Source organism: Culex quinquefasciatus, chromosome 3 (genome assembly GCF_015732765.1).
Source record: "Culex quinquefasciatus strain JHB chromosome 3, VPISU_Cqui_1.0_pri_paternal, whole genome shotgun sequence".
NCBI classification, from domain to species: Eukaryota; Metazoa; Arthropoda; class Insecta; order Diptera; family Culicidae; genus Culex; species Culex quinquefasciatus.
The window spans coordinates 159895034-159912932 of NC_051863.1; the positions used below are offsets into that span (position 1 = coordinate 159895034).

The 17899-nt window shown below is 32.3% G+C and overlaps 1 protein-coding gene across 1 annotated transcript; it reads right to left on the reverse strand.

Moving 5' to 3' along the window:
- Nucleotides 1-104: 104 nt before the first annotated feature.
- Nucleotides 105-15959, reverse strand: LOC6036567 (uracil phosphoribosyltransferase homolog). Its single transcript, XM_001846556.2, has 4 exons — nt 15511-15959; nt 9636-9828; nt 9408-9575; nt 105-627 (listed from the first exon to the last, which is right to left on the reverse strand). Exons 1-4 carry the CDS (start codon nt 15642-15644, stop codon nt 445-447), a joined length of 678 nt encoding a protein of 225 aa, XP_001846608.1. The 5' UTR covers nt 15645-15959; the 3' UTR covers nt 105-444.
- Between the last annotated feature and the right edge of the window lie 1940 nt (nt 15960-17899).

The window sequence follows — 17899 nt, forward strand, 5'->3', positions numbered from 1 at the left end:
ACTTATCAAAAAAACATACAATTACAGTGTTTGTATTTTCGCTTCTAACGGAAAGAAAAGGGCTTTCGAAGATTCTATGCAATGTGTTACTAGTACAAACCAGCTTCTATCAATCTTATATTAATTCTTTAATATAACAAAGTGTTCCTATAACTGAGTTTCATTATCTGGCAATCTGACACATTACGCCTACAAACTAAAGATTTAATTTAAAAGAAAATCATGCAAACGGGTCACGTTTGATTGGCATTAAGACACAAAAGACGAACAGAAAAAAAATATGTATAAATAACTTAGGTCCAAAACTGATTCTCCCGGCGCGGAGCGGTCCACAACAAGCTCCCAGAAGCAATGGTTGATAGTAATAGTTTGTTATTCTTGTTGTTTGCAGCAGTAGTTGTAGTTATCATAAGTAGCTTCACGTTACGGGTCCGTTCCCACGCTCTAGTCCGTTCCGAAGTACTTTTGGCCAAAGTGGTTCGGTGCCGTCGAGTGCAGCTCCGAGGTGAGGATCTTCATGTCGGGAAAGGCGGACACGACCATCCGGGCGGCGACGGGCGTGCAGAACAGGTTGGACAGGATGATGGCCGTCTCGGGGACGCCGTGGTCGCGCAGCACGTTGACGGCCTGCAAGCGGAGGGAAGATGGGTGAAATAGAGGCAAATAAATAACAAAATGTTTCAAAAGTGTTGTTCTTTTAAATTCGTCGTGATGGTGCTATTTCGCCTTATTGGGGTGAGAGGCTACCACGCTAACAGCTACACCACCGGACCCGGCCGAGCCAAACAATCTTAACATGATCATCAATGCAGGCATTTAGGATTGTTTTGAGTTGATTAGACTTCTATATTTATTGAAATTTTCCAGCTTTATGAAAAAATATTCCCCTGATTTTTCAAACCAATTTTGAAGGTGGGGGCGACCTAAACTTTGAAAAATATTTGCAACGGCCTAATTTACAAAAATACAGTCGACTCTCTGGCTCTGGCTGTCGATCTTCTAGATATCAATATTGCTCCAGCTGTCAATCAATTTTTCAGTCCCTTCAAGAAGCATGCTTTGATTTTTCGTTCTATAATTTGATACCTCCCGCTCTCGACGGTTCCTTCAATATCGACAACGAGAGAATTCACTTTTAAACATTCACACCATGCTTTAAAATAGCCTTTTCATATTTTTTTAAAAAAAAAGAGCGAAAGAGCCGTTGAAAAGAGCCGCTCATTTTATGAGCGAGCGAAAATTAGCGACACCCAGGCTTGCCACAAATACAGATTTTTCAGCACAGGCCCGAAACACAAACGAATTTTTTTTAACAGTTAAAATAAATTTGAGCAGTTTTTGTTAAACTGGCCAAAAAGATAAACATTGTTAGCATGTTTTGGCATGTTCAGTTTTTGGTAAGAATATTATTCTTTAAAGTTATACTCGATTGAGTGTTTGGTATGTGCCAAAAAAATCTGTATTTGTGGCAAGCCTGGGCGACACCTAAAAAAAGAGCGGGTTTGCCCACCTCTAATTTAAAAGAAAGTATTCATTATTTTTTGTGAATATTGAACGTTATGTGGTTTAATTTGGTTTGGGTGAATTTGCCAAAGTTTTCAAAATGATTGTTTCTTGGAGTCAACGTTTTTTTTTTTTTTTTTTTTTTTTAAGGCAGGCCAAGTGCGAATGATTCTGATGATACCTCTTCAGTTGACGCTCAGGCGAGGAACATCCTGGAAGGAGCGTCACTGACTACGTCCGTAGTCCTGTTAGATCATTTCTTGATCAAGACAGTATAGCTCTGGTTCCTTGCAAGTGTCCTATTTTCTTACCTCCACGTTGGCTTGGTTTTCATGATGACCTAGCTGGTGGCCTGTGAAACGGATCGTAAACCTTTGACCACCGCGGGTCAAAGTCGAGATGGCTAAAAGAAAGGGCGCGACAATGTGGGAAAGGGATGTAATTTGTGATTGTAGACGGTATTGTTTTGATTCGCAGTATGTTGAGTCAACTGCTGTGGATGTACCTGAAACATCGCACAACGGGGTTTCTCTTCATTCTATTTCATCTACCACCTATCTTCTGTTTATTTTGTTTCACTGATTTTCTACACGGCTTCTGTTTACTTCTGTTTACTCCATTTGATTTCGATTTTACTCATTTCATTCTCTTATTTCTCAACGCTTTTCCACTCTATTTTACCAATTGATGCTGCTGTAACAAACTGTCTGTTTTTCCTTAATTTGGCAGCGATGTCAATTTTGTTTATCTTTATTTATCTATTTGAATAATTTTTCATCTGCCCTATAAATTGAACTTAACACAATCTAAGCTTGTTTGTTACCTCTTGTTATTAACTATTGTTAATTTCATTATCTACTTAATAAATTACTATCTTTCTTTTACTATTGATTCTTTACATAGTATATTTCTTTCACTGTCCATTGTTTTCAATCTTCATCCTTTTCTTCAACCAAATGAGGTTCGAGCCCTTACTCAATTTTTGGAATGATCAAAGAATTAATACAACTATTACTATTGTACTTTTGAAAAACTTTTATAAAATTCTTAGGACCAAAAATTGTAACAAAACACCGCGACAAAAGAAATACCAACATATAAACACGACTCAACACTAGGAAAGATTCCAGAAGAAAACAATACACAGTAAATAACAATTAGTTTTTGAATTTAAACTACAAATAAAACAGTTTTTGCTTTAATGAAAGTTGTTAGGCACACTTTAAATGGTTAGGCGCTTATACTTACATCAAACCCTACCTAATGTACCACCCCCGGCCGAGTTAAAATGCGTAACCGGAAAAGAAGGTGTGCATGCCTGGCACGAACACTCAAAGCGTGTTCTAGCGTGCTGCTCGTACTGACTCAGAGCAAGGGTGAGATGTAGGTGTAAGGGCAGTGCGTGTTCGTCGGGAACCTAGTGCATAAGATCGGTCAAGGCCCGTTCTTACACTGAAAATTGCGAATTTCGAATTGCGAATTGCGAGTCAACTTTGTTTTTTTTTTAATATCTTGATCCTAAAAATTTTTGAATCATTTTTGAATCGTTCCAGATTAGATATGTTATGACGCATATTATTTATTTTAAATACTTAAATAAAGTGATAGGAATACAGTACAGACTCGATTATTCGAAGTTTCGGTCATCCTAAGTACAATTATCCGAAGGTTTGCATAGGACTTCGAATAATCGAATCACGAACAAAACATTTTTTTTTTTCATCATCAAAATTAGAATTCTGCGACCTCATTTTAATAAAATTTTAGTAGTTGATTACCTGTTCGCATACCAAATGCATTTTCTTAAATCACTTTCGAGTAGTTTTGGGGTCATCGAGCATGAGCATGAGCATGAGCATGGTTGACTGCCAATGAGCTGCTACTCCGTTATTGACGGATCAGCTGAAGTTACACAATGAACCAACAGATGAGTAGTGGGAGCTAATCATCCTCACTGTATAACCCCTGAAGATCTCTGCTTTATGTCAATACCGGCGCCCCCAAGGAGATGCAGTTCAACAAAGGTAGGAATGTTAGTCCGATAGTTGAAGTTGCAGACTCATCAGACACAGAGTTTGTCGCTCTATACCTGTTGACACCGCATGAGACCGTTGAATCCACAGCATCTCCTTCAAGCATCACGGGAAGTGGGGGAATTGTGTTAGTAGGGGAAGGAAAGGGAAGGTCAGGATTCATCTTGGTAGATGATATGACCAGAAAGTGAAACATAATCGTTGCCTTCGGAGCTACGACGCTATGAGAAGGACTTATTATCGCGTATATTTTTACTTCTTACCGCCGGCGTGCCATCCGAGCAACGATGCTTTGGGATGGGCTTTCAAAACGAAATGAAATTTGAATCAACGCATTATTCGGTGACGTTCAATTTAAAATAGATCCGGATTCATTATTGGTAGATGATATGACCAGAAAGTGAAACATAATCGTTGCCTTCCGAGTTTCGACGCTATGAGAAGGACTTAATTATATACTCAATCCCGTATTTTTTTACTTCTTACCGTCGGCGTGCCTTCCGAGCCACGTAGCTAAGGGAAGGGCTTTCAAAACAAAATGTTGAACTGTTTCAATCGATTTCATGAATTTCTTCGCGCAAGACTTCTTTGTAACAAACTTCACCACGAATTTACCCAGTCCGGACCGCGAATAACCGGCTCAACAACAGAAAGACAATATATACATGACGACGCGAAGCCTTCTATCAATAAAATCAAGAATCTTCTAGCATTTTCTCGCGGATGCTCGCGCTTCGATTCGCCTACTGATCTCCCCCACGAACACCACACGACTGAGGGCCCAACTCGCAAGGCCACGACGCGACACATTTTTTCAATGAATTCAAGAAACTTCGAGCACTTTCTCGCGGATTCTCGCACTTCGATTCGCCAACTGATCTCCCCCACGAACACAACACGACTGAGGGCCCAACTCGCAAGGCCACGACGCGACACATTTTTTCCGCGACCCAGATTTTTCACACCTCTCGAATGTAATAACAACATTTAGTGAAAACACTCAAAATTATCACCAAACTACGTATTTTTCAAAAAAAAAAAATACAAAAAAAATCGTTTTTACAATATGGGTATCAAGAGATCATGATTTTTTTTATACACTCCGAATGTAATAACAACATTTTTTGGAAATACTCAAAATTTTCACAAAACTACGTATTTTAAAAAAATACTCAAATTTTTTTTTTTAAATATGGATATCAAAAAATTGGAATTTTGAATGTAATCACAACATATTTTGAAAAAAAAAACTCAAAATTTTCACAATTCTACGTATTTTGGAAAAAATACTCAAAATTTCCAATTTTTCATTCATTTCGAACAAAATAACAACATGTTTTGAAATTACTCAAAAATTATTTTTTCGAAAATACGTAGTTTTGTTAAAATTTGGATTTTTTCACAAATTTGCGTTATAACTTTTGAAATTTGTGAAAATCCCAATCATTTGATAACTATGTTTTAAAAACCTGTAATTTTGAGTATTTTTTTTTCGAAAATACGTAGTTTTGTGAAAATTTTCAGCTTTTTCAAAAAATGTTGGTATTACATTCAAAATGTATGAAAAAACCCCTATCATTTGATACCCATATTGTAGAAACGGAAATTTTTAGGAAAATACGTAGTTTTGTAAAAAATTTAAGTATTTCTCGAGTAGTTTTGGGGTCATCGAATATCAAAAATGGGTCAACGAAAAAAATTTTTTTTCTTAGTTCGATTACACGAAGTGAAACTATTTCGAAGCATTTGGATAATCGAGTCTAGACTGTATTACGAAATTAAAAACCATCGCAAGTTCTGCTTCTGTATCGAAATATGGAGGGTGTTTTTTTTTGGAAAACGCCAAATCGAGCATAAGAGGATTTCGAGGTCGGCCGCGAGGCAGAGATAGTTAAAAGGCTGGAGTATGAAAAGTGAGAAAGCGTAAGCGTAGTTGAAAGTGACCCCGTTTGTTTACATAAATAAAGCAGGAGGTTGTTTAAATACAGGCTAAAAAATTCTTGCGCTTGTTTTAAATTTTTAAATGAAATAAGGCAGCTCAAAAGCGAAGATAAATTATTGAAAAATTGCATTCATTGGTTTTAAGGCATTCAACCATATAAATTTGACTAAAATGGGGTCGCAGAATGAAAAAAAAGCCTTCGGAGAATCGAACTTCGGAACTTTGTTTAAATTATGAGAATTGAAAAATAGGACGTAGTTAGAACCGAGTCCTTAACCTGCCAAGCATGCGAAAAATTACTAAATTTAATTTTTCAATATTAATTCAAATTTTTATGAAAGAATGATTAAAACACGATTAAAGATATTATTCTTTAAAATCATAAATTTGAAATAACATAACAATTGTTATTTAGAATTTTATTTGATTTATTAGTTTTTTCCGATAAATGCAAATCAAGTGTAACATTTATTAATTTTTAGCTTAGACATGATTATCCAAAGGCATTGGAAAAAAATACCCTAGAATTTATCGAATCGCAAAAAAAAAAATAGCTCAAAATTGATCCAACATATTGATTTGATTATCGGATTCTAATTCAAACCTTCGAATAATCGAAACTTCGGATAATCGAGTCTGGACTGTAATCATACTCACAAAAATGTTGACTCGATCAAAAATTTGGGAAAAAATGCAATTACTTAATGGATTTAGTGCCATTTTAAAATATATTGTGCAAAAAAAACAATTGCTAAAATCAGGGTAACTACTCAACTATTAAATTCCGGACTTTTTTCCAACTTTTCTAGAAACTCAAATAATAGGCATTTCCTATCTAAAGAATGATTGTTATTATTCTTTCAAAAACTTAAGAAAATATATAGGAATTCGTGTAAAAAAATACGATTAACAATGTAGTAAAATGCATTTTAATTTGTTTTCAGTTGATTAGACTTCTGTTTACATAAAAAATTATATGTTTTGTGAAACAATATTTGTTTTGCCCCTGATTTTTCGGAACTTGTACGGAACGGACTTGTACTTATTTTTTGCATTTTCAGTATTTTTTTCATATTTTCAAACGTTCTTTTCCATTTTTTGTTCGGAATGAACAATAGGGCGTCCCAAAAAAATGAAAAGTTGTCAAATTTTTGGTGCTCCCAGAATGATAGATTAGGATGTCAGGAACAAAGTTTTTATGCAACAAATAATTCCCAAAAATGGTTTGCGAGTTGCGAGGAGCTTGAATGAAAAAAGTGCATTTTTCGAGTATTTTTCAGAAATGCGCGTAACAAACATACTAAAGCCATTCAAAATTGATCGCCTTGGGCTTCAAGTTATAGTTTAATGTCCCCTGAACAAATTCCTGTACAGACATAGTCCATAAAAGCTTGTGTTTGGGCATAGCAGGGCGTTTTAGGGAGAAAAAATTATATTTTTTAGCTAAAAAATATTCAAAAATCGCTCCCCAAAACGTGCCAAACAATTTTGCAGCCAAAACTAATGCATGCAGCTTATAGGAGCTTATTTTTCGGAAATCATTTTTTTCGCTCAAAAACGATATGTGGTAATAACATTTTATGAAAAAACATAAGATTTTCTCACAATGTGACGTAAACGACAAATAATCATAAATCAAAATTAATTTGATTAAAGTTCATAGCTCTTTTTGCATGTACAATCGAATGAAACAAATTCATTTAATAAAAAAATATATTTTTTCAAAAATAGTTACCCATTACAATTTTATTTGTTCATATCTGAGCAGTTCTCTACGGAATCGGTCTATTTCCTTTAATTTTAATTTTTGTATTTTTTAATCCGGCTGAAACTTTTTTGGTGCCTTCGGTATGCCCAAAGAATCCATTTTGCATCATTAGTTTGTCCATATAAATTTCCATACAAATTTGGCAGCTGTCCATACAAAAATGATATGTGAAAATTCAAAAATCTGTATCTTTTGATGGAATTTTTTGATCGATTTGGTGTCTTCGGCAAAATTGTAGGTATGGATATGGACTACACTGAAAAAAAATTATACACGGTAAAATTTTTTTTGTGATTTTTAATTTCAATTTTTTTCACTAAAACTTGATTTGCAAAAAAACACTATTTTTAATTTTTTTTATTTTTTGATATGTTTTAGAGGACATAAAATGCCAACTTTTCTGAAATTTCCAGAATGGGAAAAAAATCTTTGACCGAGTTATGATTTTTTGAATCAATACTGTTTTTTTCAAAAAATCGAAATATTGGTCGCAAAAAATTTTCAACTTCATGTTTCGATGTAAAATCGAATTTGCAATCAAAAAGTACTTTAGTGAATTTTTGATAAAATGTACCGTTTTCAAGTTATAACCATTTTTAGGTATTTTTTTGAAAATAGTCGCAGTTTTTCATTTTTTTTAAATTAGTGCCCATGTTTGCCCACCTTTGAAAAAAAATATTTTTGAAAGGCTGAGAAAATTCTCTATATTTTGCTTTAATAAACTTTGTTGATACGACCCATAGTTGCTGAGATATTGCCATGCAAAGGTTAAAAAACAGGAAAGTTGATGTTTTCTAAGTCTCACCCAAACAACCCACCATTTTCTAATGTCGATATCTCAGCAATTAATGGTCCGATTTACAATGTTAAAATATGAAAATCAATTTAAAATCAAGACTAACATTTTAAACGGGCGTAATATTGAAAGTTTGGCTGGTTTTGGGGAGTGATTTTTGAAATTTTTTGTCTAAAAAATACAAATTATTCTCCCTAAAACGCCCTGCCATGCCCAAACACAAGCTTTCATGGACTATGTCTGTACAGGAATTTGTTCAAGAGACATTAAACTATAACTTGAAGCCCAAGGCGATCAAATTTGAATGACTTTAGTATGATTGTTACGCGCATTTCTGAAAAATACTCGAAAAATGCACTTTTTTCGTTCAAGCTCCGCGCGCGAGTTGCAAACCATTTTTGGGATTTTTTTTTTTGTTGTATGAAAACATTGTTCCTGACATCCTAATCTATCATTCTAGGGATGAGCACCAAAGATTGCCTTCCTCACATTCATAAAGTGAATACACTACACAGCCTTAAAAAGTGTATAAATAACACATACTTGATCAAACTATCCGAGATCCGGCCTCACAAAAAGTAAATTAAAACACTTGAGTACTTATAACTGTTAATAGGGTTTCCTGATTTTCATTCTTTTAGAGTCTTTGGAAAGATCCAACGATAAGTCGCATGGTAGATCCGGACAACGTTTTCATCAAAATATGGGAGATCCGGCTTCTAAAAAGAGTATAAATAACACTTAAGTGCTAATAACTTTTGATAGGGTAGTCAGATCTTCAACGATTTGGGCTCAATGGAAAGGTCTTTTGAATACCCTTCAAAAAATGTATAGCAAGACGAGTTTTCTTAAATAAAGCACCCTTTTTACAATCTTCCAAAGTATAGCTAAACTCGTTTTTTTAGAATAACTTTGACATTTGTTCAGAATTTGATTCTGATAGGTATACGTGAAGGTGGGTCTAGGAGGTCGAATAAAGAAGTTCATTTTCCGAGTGATTTTAAAGTCTTTCCTCAGTAAGGCGAGGAAGACAAAATTGAAAAACTTGAAATATTAGAGTTATAATTTTTACAATTACCGTTCATCTTTGAAATCCCAGCCTTTAGCAACAAGTTTGTCAAAAAGAGCTAAAGGCATTGCAAATTAAAGATTGATTGGACGAAATTCGCCAATTCATGACCTTTCTAATAGATTTGACCAGCAAGAACTATCCACTTTGCGTGTGTGGTGCGTGTATTCACTTGAAGAATTCAGCACTGGCTCAATTCAGAACCCCCTTTTCAAAATAACTTAATTGATTCGACGCAATTCACACCACGACGCTAATCGACAACGTCGTGTGCCACCAACTTTGCACTTTCTTACCTGTATAACGGTGTTTCCGGTGGCCATGATCGGGTACATGAGCAACACTTGCCGCCTCGCGATGTCATCCGGAAACCGCGCGTACACGACACGGGCCGCGTGCGTTTCCGCGTCCGACTCCACCAGAATCTTGCCTATCCGTATGGACCGGCAGCAGTCTCGCAGGCCCTGCAAAAAAAAAAGTTGCAAAGTTTACAATCATTCTCACAAATTGCCGAAGAATGTTACCTGCTCCATGGCCTCTCCCGAGCGCACGATCGACACGCCACAGTTTCCGGAGCGATACTTGAGCCCATCGTAGATGGCACCGGTCGGCGTCACCACGGAACAGTCCGAGTAGGGCAGCTGGTTGAGGCTTTCCTCGATCACGAGCCGAATCAGCCGGTCGGCGTAGAACTTAAAGTCACTGCGCGTTGTGTTTCTAAAATTAAACAGAGTCAAAGACGGACGACACGGGGCGTTGTTGGTTGGTGGTGAGGAGGAACTACAAAGTGGGTCAAATTGTGGGATGGCGCAGGGGCAAAAAAGGGATTGCCGAACCGCGTGATTGGGGAGCGCGATTGTGTGCAGAGACTTCCGTCGGGCGAATTCGATGAGTCGGGTGATTGTGTGCGATTAAGATATCACTAAAACTTGGCGCATTTCCGAAACAGGGTGTCGACTTAGAATGAGCTTGGCATCAGATAATGTGTATTGATTTGATCTAGTGTTTTTCAACATTGTTCAATAATTACATAAACACAGATTGCAGAGAGCATTTGCGGAAAAAGTTTATTTTCTAGCAATGATTAAAGCAAATCAACATCCAATCTCAAAGGTTTAGTCACATGTGTTTTCAAAACATTGTAATCTCCAGCACTTCTTTACATTTTAAAACAAAAACAACTGACGTTTGAGCTAAGAATTCATCATTTTTTCTGTTTACAGTCCGTACTAGATTATTCGAAATCCTTGCCAAAATGTTTATTCCGATAATCGAAACAACGGATAACCGCATCGTGAAGTTTTTATTTTATTTTCATAAAAATGTTGAGATTTTGACCTGAAACATAACTGCAAAATGCATTAGTTTCAGTTTTTTCTCAACTCTTCAAAAAAGTGAATAATAATTATTAACACTTAACCCTCTACAACCCAACCCCGATCAGACCAAAAATCAATTTTTCAACCAATTTTCAATCTTTAAAACCATTGGAAAGAAGAATTCTTGAAATTTGAAGAATGTAGCTTTGCAATGTTTTTAAAAGTGTCATATTTCGGGGGTCAACTTTGGCTTTGTGTTTCACCAATATTTTTAAGTAAGCAATCTAATAGTTCAAATTCAGATATTCACATTTTAAGTGATTTTATAGCCTTCCCGCAGTAAGGAGGAGGAAGGCAAAAATAATCAATAAACCAATTTTTTTTGCCAGAATGCAAACATAAACTTTTTTGTTTATTAAAACTCAGGATTTTCTTAAATTCCCATTTTGAATAGTGTTTTTTGTTATATTTATAATTTAAAAAGAAAAAAAGAATTACTCATTTCCTAATATTATAAAGTATCAATTTTCCAATTGTATCATTATCTGATTTTGTAATTTATGTGATTTTAGTGATTTTTTTATTTAAGATTTTTTTGTAATTTTTATGGTTTTTGTAATTTTTGTGATTTTAGTGATTTTCGTGATTTTTGTAATATTTTTGATTTTGTGATTTTTGAGATTTTTGTGATTTTTGTGATTTTTGTGATTTTTTATGATTTTTATGATTTTTATTATTTTTATGATTTTCGTGATTTTTGTGATTCTTGTGATTTTAGTGATTTTTGAGATTTTTGTGATTTTTATGATTTTTATGATATTTATGATGATTTTTATGATTTTTATGTTCTTTATGATTTTTATGATTAGGCCGATGCAAATATTTAAAAAAGTTTTGGGGGGGGGGGCGTTTTCGGGGGGCAAAAAAATATAAAAATTTAAATAACAAGCCATAGTCTTCACATTTAAATGAAAAAAGTGTTTTAAAATGCATTTTACACTAGTTCAGTTGTTTTGCAATGATTAGTTTTCAAAAAATCTAAGATCTGACAAAAACAAAAATTGTATCGAAAAAAAAGATTTTGCATCGAAAATTTTCAAAAAATCTTAAGATTTTTTAATAAACCCAAACATGCTAAAAATGATTTTAAACGCAGAAGAATGTATTTTAATTTGATTTCAGCTGGTTGCACTTGAATTTTCATTGAAATTTTGAAGTTTATTGTAAAAATATTTTTTTGCCCCCTGATTTTTCGGCCCAATTTTGAAGGGGGAGGGGGGGGGGGTGCAAAAACTTATAAAAATATTTGTACCAGCCTTATTATGATTTTTATGATTTTTATGGTTTTTATAATTTTTATGATTTTTATGATTTTTATGATTTTTATTATTATTTTTATGATTTTTATGATTTTCGTGATTTTTGTGATTTTTGTGGGTCTCGTGGCGCAGGGGTAGCGGCTTCGGCTGCCGATCCCGATGATGCTATGAGACGCGGGTTCGATTCCCGCCTTATCCACTGAGCTTCTATCGGATGGTGAAGTAAAACGTCGGTCCCGGTTTCTCCTGTCTCGTCAGAGGCGCTGGAGCAGAAATCCCACGTTAGAGGAAGGCCATGCCCCGGGGGGCGTAGTGCCAATAGTTTCGTTTTTCGTGATTTTTGTGATTATTGTGATTTCACACAAATTGATTTTGTGATTTTTGTTATTTTTATGATGTTTGTGATTTTTGTGATTTTTGTAATTTTTGTACGTTTTGTGAAATTTGCGATTTTTGTTTTTTTTATGTTATTTGTGTTAATTGTAATTTTTGACATTTTTGTGATTATTGTTATGTTTGTGATTTTTATGATTTTTGTGATATTTGTGATGTGTAATTTTTGTAAGTTTTGTGATCTTTGCAATTTTTGTGATTTTCGTAATTTTTGTTTTTTTTTTTTTGTATTTTTTGTAATTTTTGTGATTTTTGTGTTTTATGTGTTTTTTTTTGTGATTTTTGTGATTTTTGTGTTTTATGTGTTTTTTGTGATTTTTGTGATTTTTGTGATTTTTGTGATTCTTGTAATTTTTGTAATTTTTGTAATTTTTGTAATTTTTTTAATTTTTGTAATTTTTGTAATTTTTGTAATTTTTGTAATTTTTGTAATTTTTGTAATTTTTGTAATTTTTGTATTTTTTTGTGATTTTGTGATTTTTGTGATTTTTGTGATTTTTGCGATTTTTGTGATTTTTGTGATTTTTGTAATTTTTGTAATTTTTGTGATTTTTGTGATTTTTGTGATTTTTGTGATTTTTGTGATTTTTGTGATTTTTGTGATTTTTGTGATTTTTGTGATTTATGTGATTTTTGTGATTTTTGTGATTTTTGTGATTTTTGTGATTTTTTTGATTTTTATGATTTTTATGATTTTCGTGATTTTAGTGATTTTACACAAATTGATTTTATGATTTTTGTAATTTTTGTAAGTTTTGTGATCTTTGCGATTTTTGTAATTTTCGTAATTTTTGTGATTTTTTGTGTTAGGTGTTATTTGTGATTTTTGTGATTATTGTGATGTTTGTGATTTTTATGATTTTTGTGATATTTGTGATGTGTGATTTTTGTAATTTTTGTAAGTTTTGTGATCTTTGCGATTTTAGTGATTTTCGTAATTTTTGTGATTTTAGTAAATTTTTTTTTTGGGGTTTATATTGTTTTTATTTTATTATTTTTGTGAATTTTGTGTTTTTTGTGTTTTTTTCTGATTTTTATAATTTTTGTGATTTCTGTGATTGTTGTGATTTTTGTTATTTTTGTGACTTTTGTAATTTTCGTATTTTTTTATTTTTGTAATTTTTTTTGATTTTTGTAATCTTGTAATTTTGTAATTTTGTAATTTTCTTATTTTCTTATTTTCTTATTTTCTTATTTTCTTATTTTCTAATTTTCTAATTTTCTTATTTTCTTATTTTCTTATTTTCTTATTTTCTTATTTTCTTATTTTCTTATTTTCTTATTTTCTTATTTTCTTATTTTCTTATTTTTTTATTTTCTTATTTTCTTATTTTCTTATTTTCTTATTTTCTTATTTTCTTATTTTCTTATTTTCTTATTTTCTTATTTTCTTATTTTCTTATTTTCTTATTTTCTTATTTTCTTATTTTCTTATTTTCTTATTTTCTTATTTTCTTATTTTCTTATTTTCTTATTTTCTTATTTTCTTATTTTCTTATTTTCTTATTTTCTTATTTTCTTATTTTCTTATTTTCTTATTTTCTTATTTTCTTATTTTCTTATTTTCTTATTATCTTATTATCTTATTTTCTTATTTTCTTATTTTCTAATTTTCTAATTATCTAATTATCTAATTTTCTTATTTTCTTATTTTCTTATTTTCTTATTTTCTTATTTTCTTATTTTCTTATTTTCTTATTTTCTTATTTTCTTATTTTCTTATTTTCTTATTTTCTTATTTTCTTATTTTCTTATTTTCTTATTTTCTTATTTTCTTATTTTCTTATTTTCTTATTTTCTTATTTTCTTATTTTCTTATTTTCTTATTTTCTTATTTTCTTATTTTCTTATTTTCTTATTTTCTTATTTTCTTATTTTCTTATTTTCTTATTTTCTTATTTTCTTATTTTCTTATTTTCTTATTTTCTTATTTTCTTATTTTCTTATTTTCTTATTTTCTTATTTTCTTATTTTCTTATTTTCTTATTTTCTTATTTTCTTATTTTCTTATTTTCTTATTTTCTTATTTTCTTATTTTCTTATTTTCTTATTTTCTTATTTTCTTATTTTCTTATTTTCTTATTTTCTTATTTTCTTATTTTCTTATTTTCTTATTTTCTTATTTTCTTATTTTCTTATTTTCTTATTTTCTTATTTTCTTATTTTCTTATTTTCTTATTTTCTTATTTTCTTATTTTCTTATTTTCTTATTTTCTTATTTTCTTATTTTCTTATTTTCTTATTTTCTTATTTTCTTATTTTCTTATTTTCTTATTTTCTTATTTTCTTATTTTCTTATTTTCTTATTTTCTTATTTTCTTATTTTCTTATTTTCTTATTTTCTTATTTTCTTATTTTCTTATTTTCTTATTTTCTTATTTTCTTATTTTCTTATTTTCTCATTTTCTTATTTTTCTTATTTTCTTATTTTCTTATTTTCTTATTTTCTTTTTTTCTTTTTTTCTTTTTGTCTTTTTTTCTTTTTTTCTTATTTTCTTATTTTCTTATTTGCTTATTTTCTTATTTTCTTATTTTCTTATTTTCTCATTTTCATATTTTGTTATTTTTGCGCCAAGAAAATCTCCTTTATTTTCCTAATTTGTTGTTTGTTGCTTGTTATTTTTTTACAAACACGCATTTTTATTGAGTTTTAACAGATGAAATTTTATTTTTTTCTTAAGCCTTAGATTTTTTACCAAACTCGGGTTTACTCAAAATTGTTATTTATAAGGCAAATGCGATTTTTTTTAAATATTTTTGTAATTTTATATTTATAGAATGCATTATTCTGTCATGCATTTTACATTAAATGGGGTATTTTACGAGCACTTTTTAAGTTTTAAAAGTATGGTGATGATATAAAAAGTTGTTATGTACTCATTGATATATTTTAGCTTTGTGACAATAGCATAACTTTAACAATGTTTAAATAATATTTCGAAATATTTTTAAAATTGGGCTTGAAATTCATAGAGTTATCTAAGCCCGCGCTCACGCACACTAGCACGCCATTAGTTTTGCTGGCCGGTACAAAATTTAACCTCAATCTTTTTCGTGTACGTACACGCAATACATGCGCACGTAGATAACTCTTTTGGTTATAGCAAAAAGTACTTACAATATTTTTTAACATAAACAAATACAAAAAAAACTTCAAAATAATAAATACAAAAGTTGTTGTAATTGTGCTATACCTAGAACTTGTTAGTTTACAACTTTTTATCGGGTGATTGAATATTAAAATCAATTAAATCCTTAAGTCGCCACCCTGCACCCCTTGCCAAAAAATCACCGATTCATCGAAATTACCCTGCAGTCGCGTGTAAGTCGCGTCTGCTTCCAACCCCCCGATCCAACCCCCAACTCACTTGTCCCTGATGATGGTTTGCAGTTCCAGAATCTGATCGTTGGTGTCCAGAATCCTGAAGTTGCACCCGTAATCGGCCGGATTCGTCGAGCTGGGCGTCGTGTCATCGTGTGTGTTGTTCACCTCGCTGCACATGATTTTTTGCTTCTGGGGAATTTTCTTCTTGCTAGCGATTTTCCGCAGGAAATTTCCGTGGAATTTTTCGCTTCCTGTTGCGGTTTCTCGAGCACGACACACAACCCGGAAGCAACCCGGACACGGCGAAATTAGACTTGATTGGATTTTATGACTCCGGTATAGGGATGCTGCTGACGGTAATTTAACTAAACAAACTTTTCCGGTACACTTTTTTTAACTGTAAAATTACAAACTTTTTCTCACGGCAGCGCAGGTACAAAACACACGCGACGTGATCAACGCAAACATTGGCCGCAATCTGCGGAGGAGTTCGCGTGCATCAGCTGACGTTTCGGGAGCTGTCAAAATTTGTTGTTGCTGACAGCGCAGGGTTGAAGCCAGGATGGTGTGACATCTACGGGGAAATGTTGCAGAGAGATGTGAGCGGTTTTTATTGCGTTTGTTACACGTCTATTTTGAAATAATCTTAAGTTTGGTTATGTGCATTTGTGATTTGAATGCAATCGCAGTATTAAGGATCTTTTTTTTAGTATTAAGGATCCGGAAGGCATCATTCCCGAAGTTAAAAAAAATTAAGAAGCTGCTTTTTCTGGTGTCATCTAGTATCCTTGGAAACGAACTTGATTTTCAATAAATGTGAATCGAAGATTTTTTTTAACTTTTATTTTTTAAAGGGCTAAGGATGAAAATATACATTTTCATGCATGTTTGTATTGTGAAATTGTCTCAGGAACACGAATATGATAAAATTTTCACCAGAAAATGGGATCTAACGGGTCCCCCGAGCAAAAATTTACAACCAAAAAATTCACTAAAAGTAAAAGTGTCTATTTAATATGTTAAACTGCCTTAGCCAAAGCGTTCTCAGTCTCAGATGGTAGTTCCAGATGTCCCCTACAAGCTGCGGGTCGAACCGAGTTGATATCTGGATGGAACACTTTTTTATTTGAGTTTGAAAATTCGACGGTAACATTTCAAAAGGCATCATGTACATTTTGACACTTTCTGGGTTATTGCATATTCTAAAAGTACTCCTAATAAGCTACCTCTCCACCAAAAACGAGCAAAAGTTACTTCAGTAAAGTCTGTTTAATCACGATTTTAAATAAAGTAACATAAACAAAATCTCTGCCATCAGCAGTCCCTATTTATATAGCCCTGTCAACCTGTCAAACAAAAGACTACATAAACCTCGTGGCGAAAAAAAAGCATCATGAACAAAGCGCCATGTACATTCGGCGAAGAAAAACGAATCATAACAAAGCGTCCCCCTCAATGACAGCAGGGTGATATAGACGTTTGTGATTTGAAAAGAAGTTATGTTTGTTTTTCTCAAATAAAATTACAGAAATAATGTTTTACTGAATTTGGATGATCAAGTATCAATAAAAGCAACGTTTTTCATCGTTTGTTATCATTACAACATCTTATTTTGCTTTTATATTAAAATGGGAATTGAAAATGGTTGCTCAACATTCAAATGCGTTTTTCTCAAAACGCATGGTTTGTACATGATGCTTTTTGAAATGTTGGCGTCGAATTATGCTTTTTTTTCACTAAAATGCCAATAACTTCTTTTAAATTTAACCAATCTGGATGCTCTACCCTGCATTTTGTTGCATTTTTCAAGTCCTTTCAGATGCATTTTGAATTTGAAATTAAATTGAATTTTGCCTAAGTTGCCTTTTAAAGATTTTTGACGTTTTTGAATCTTCAAACTTTGTGTCCCGATTTGCCCCACTTCCCGTTGACCTAGAGTGCTCATAATATAGCCAGATGCTAGTTTTATATGTACAAACAACCCCTGAAAATTTCAGGCAGATTGGTGAGGTCGATGCGAGATGGGTATGCTTTGCTCATGGACTCGCTCTTAAGCATTTGGAAGCTTTAAAAATTACGGAATTTAAGAATTCAATTTAGGGTATTTTAACCATTAGTGGACCCCCAAGTAGAGCCGACGCATATTTTTCACAATTTTTAAATATTTTAAGCACTTTTTCATAATCCTTTGTACAAAACAATGAAATCTGAAGTGTTTTGAACAATTTTGACTATTTGTTTCATCAGTAATTTGTTTTTGAGCAGAAAAATTGCCATTTGAAAAAGAAAAGTTTTGTTGCCTGTTATGGACCCCCTTTTCCTATAGTGGACCCGGGTCCACTATAGGAAAACTATTATTTTTATACCAAATTTAGCCGATATTTGGTGTTTTGATGCATGGTGAAGTTCTTATGATAGATATAATGAATAAA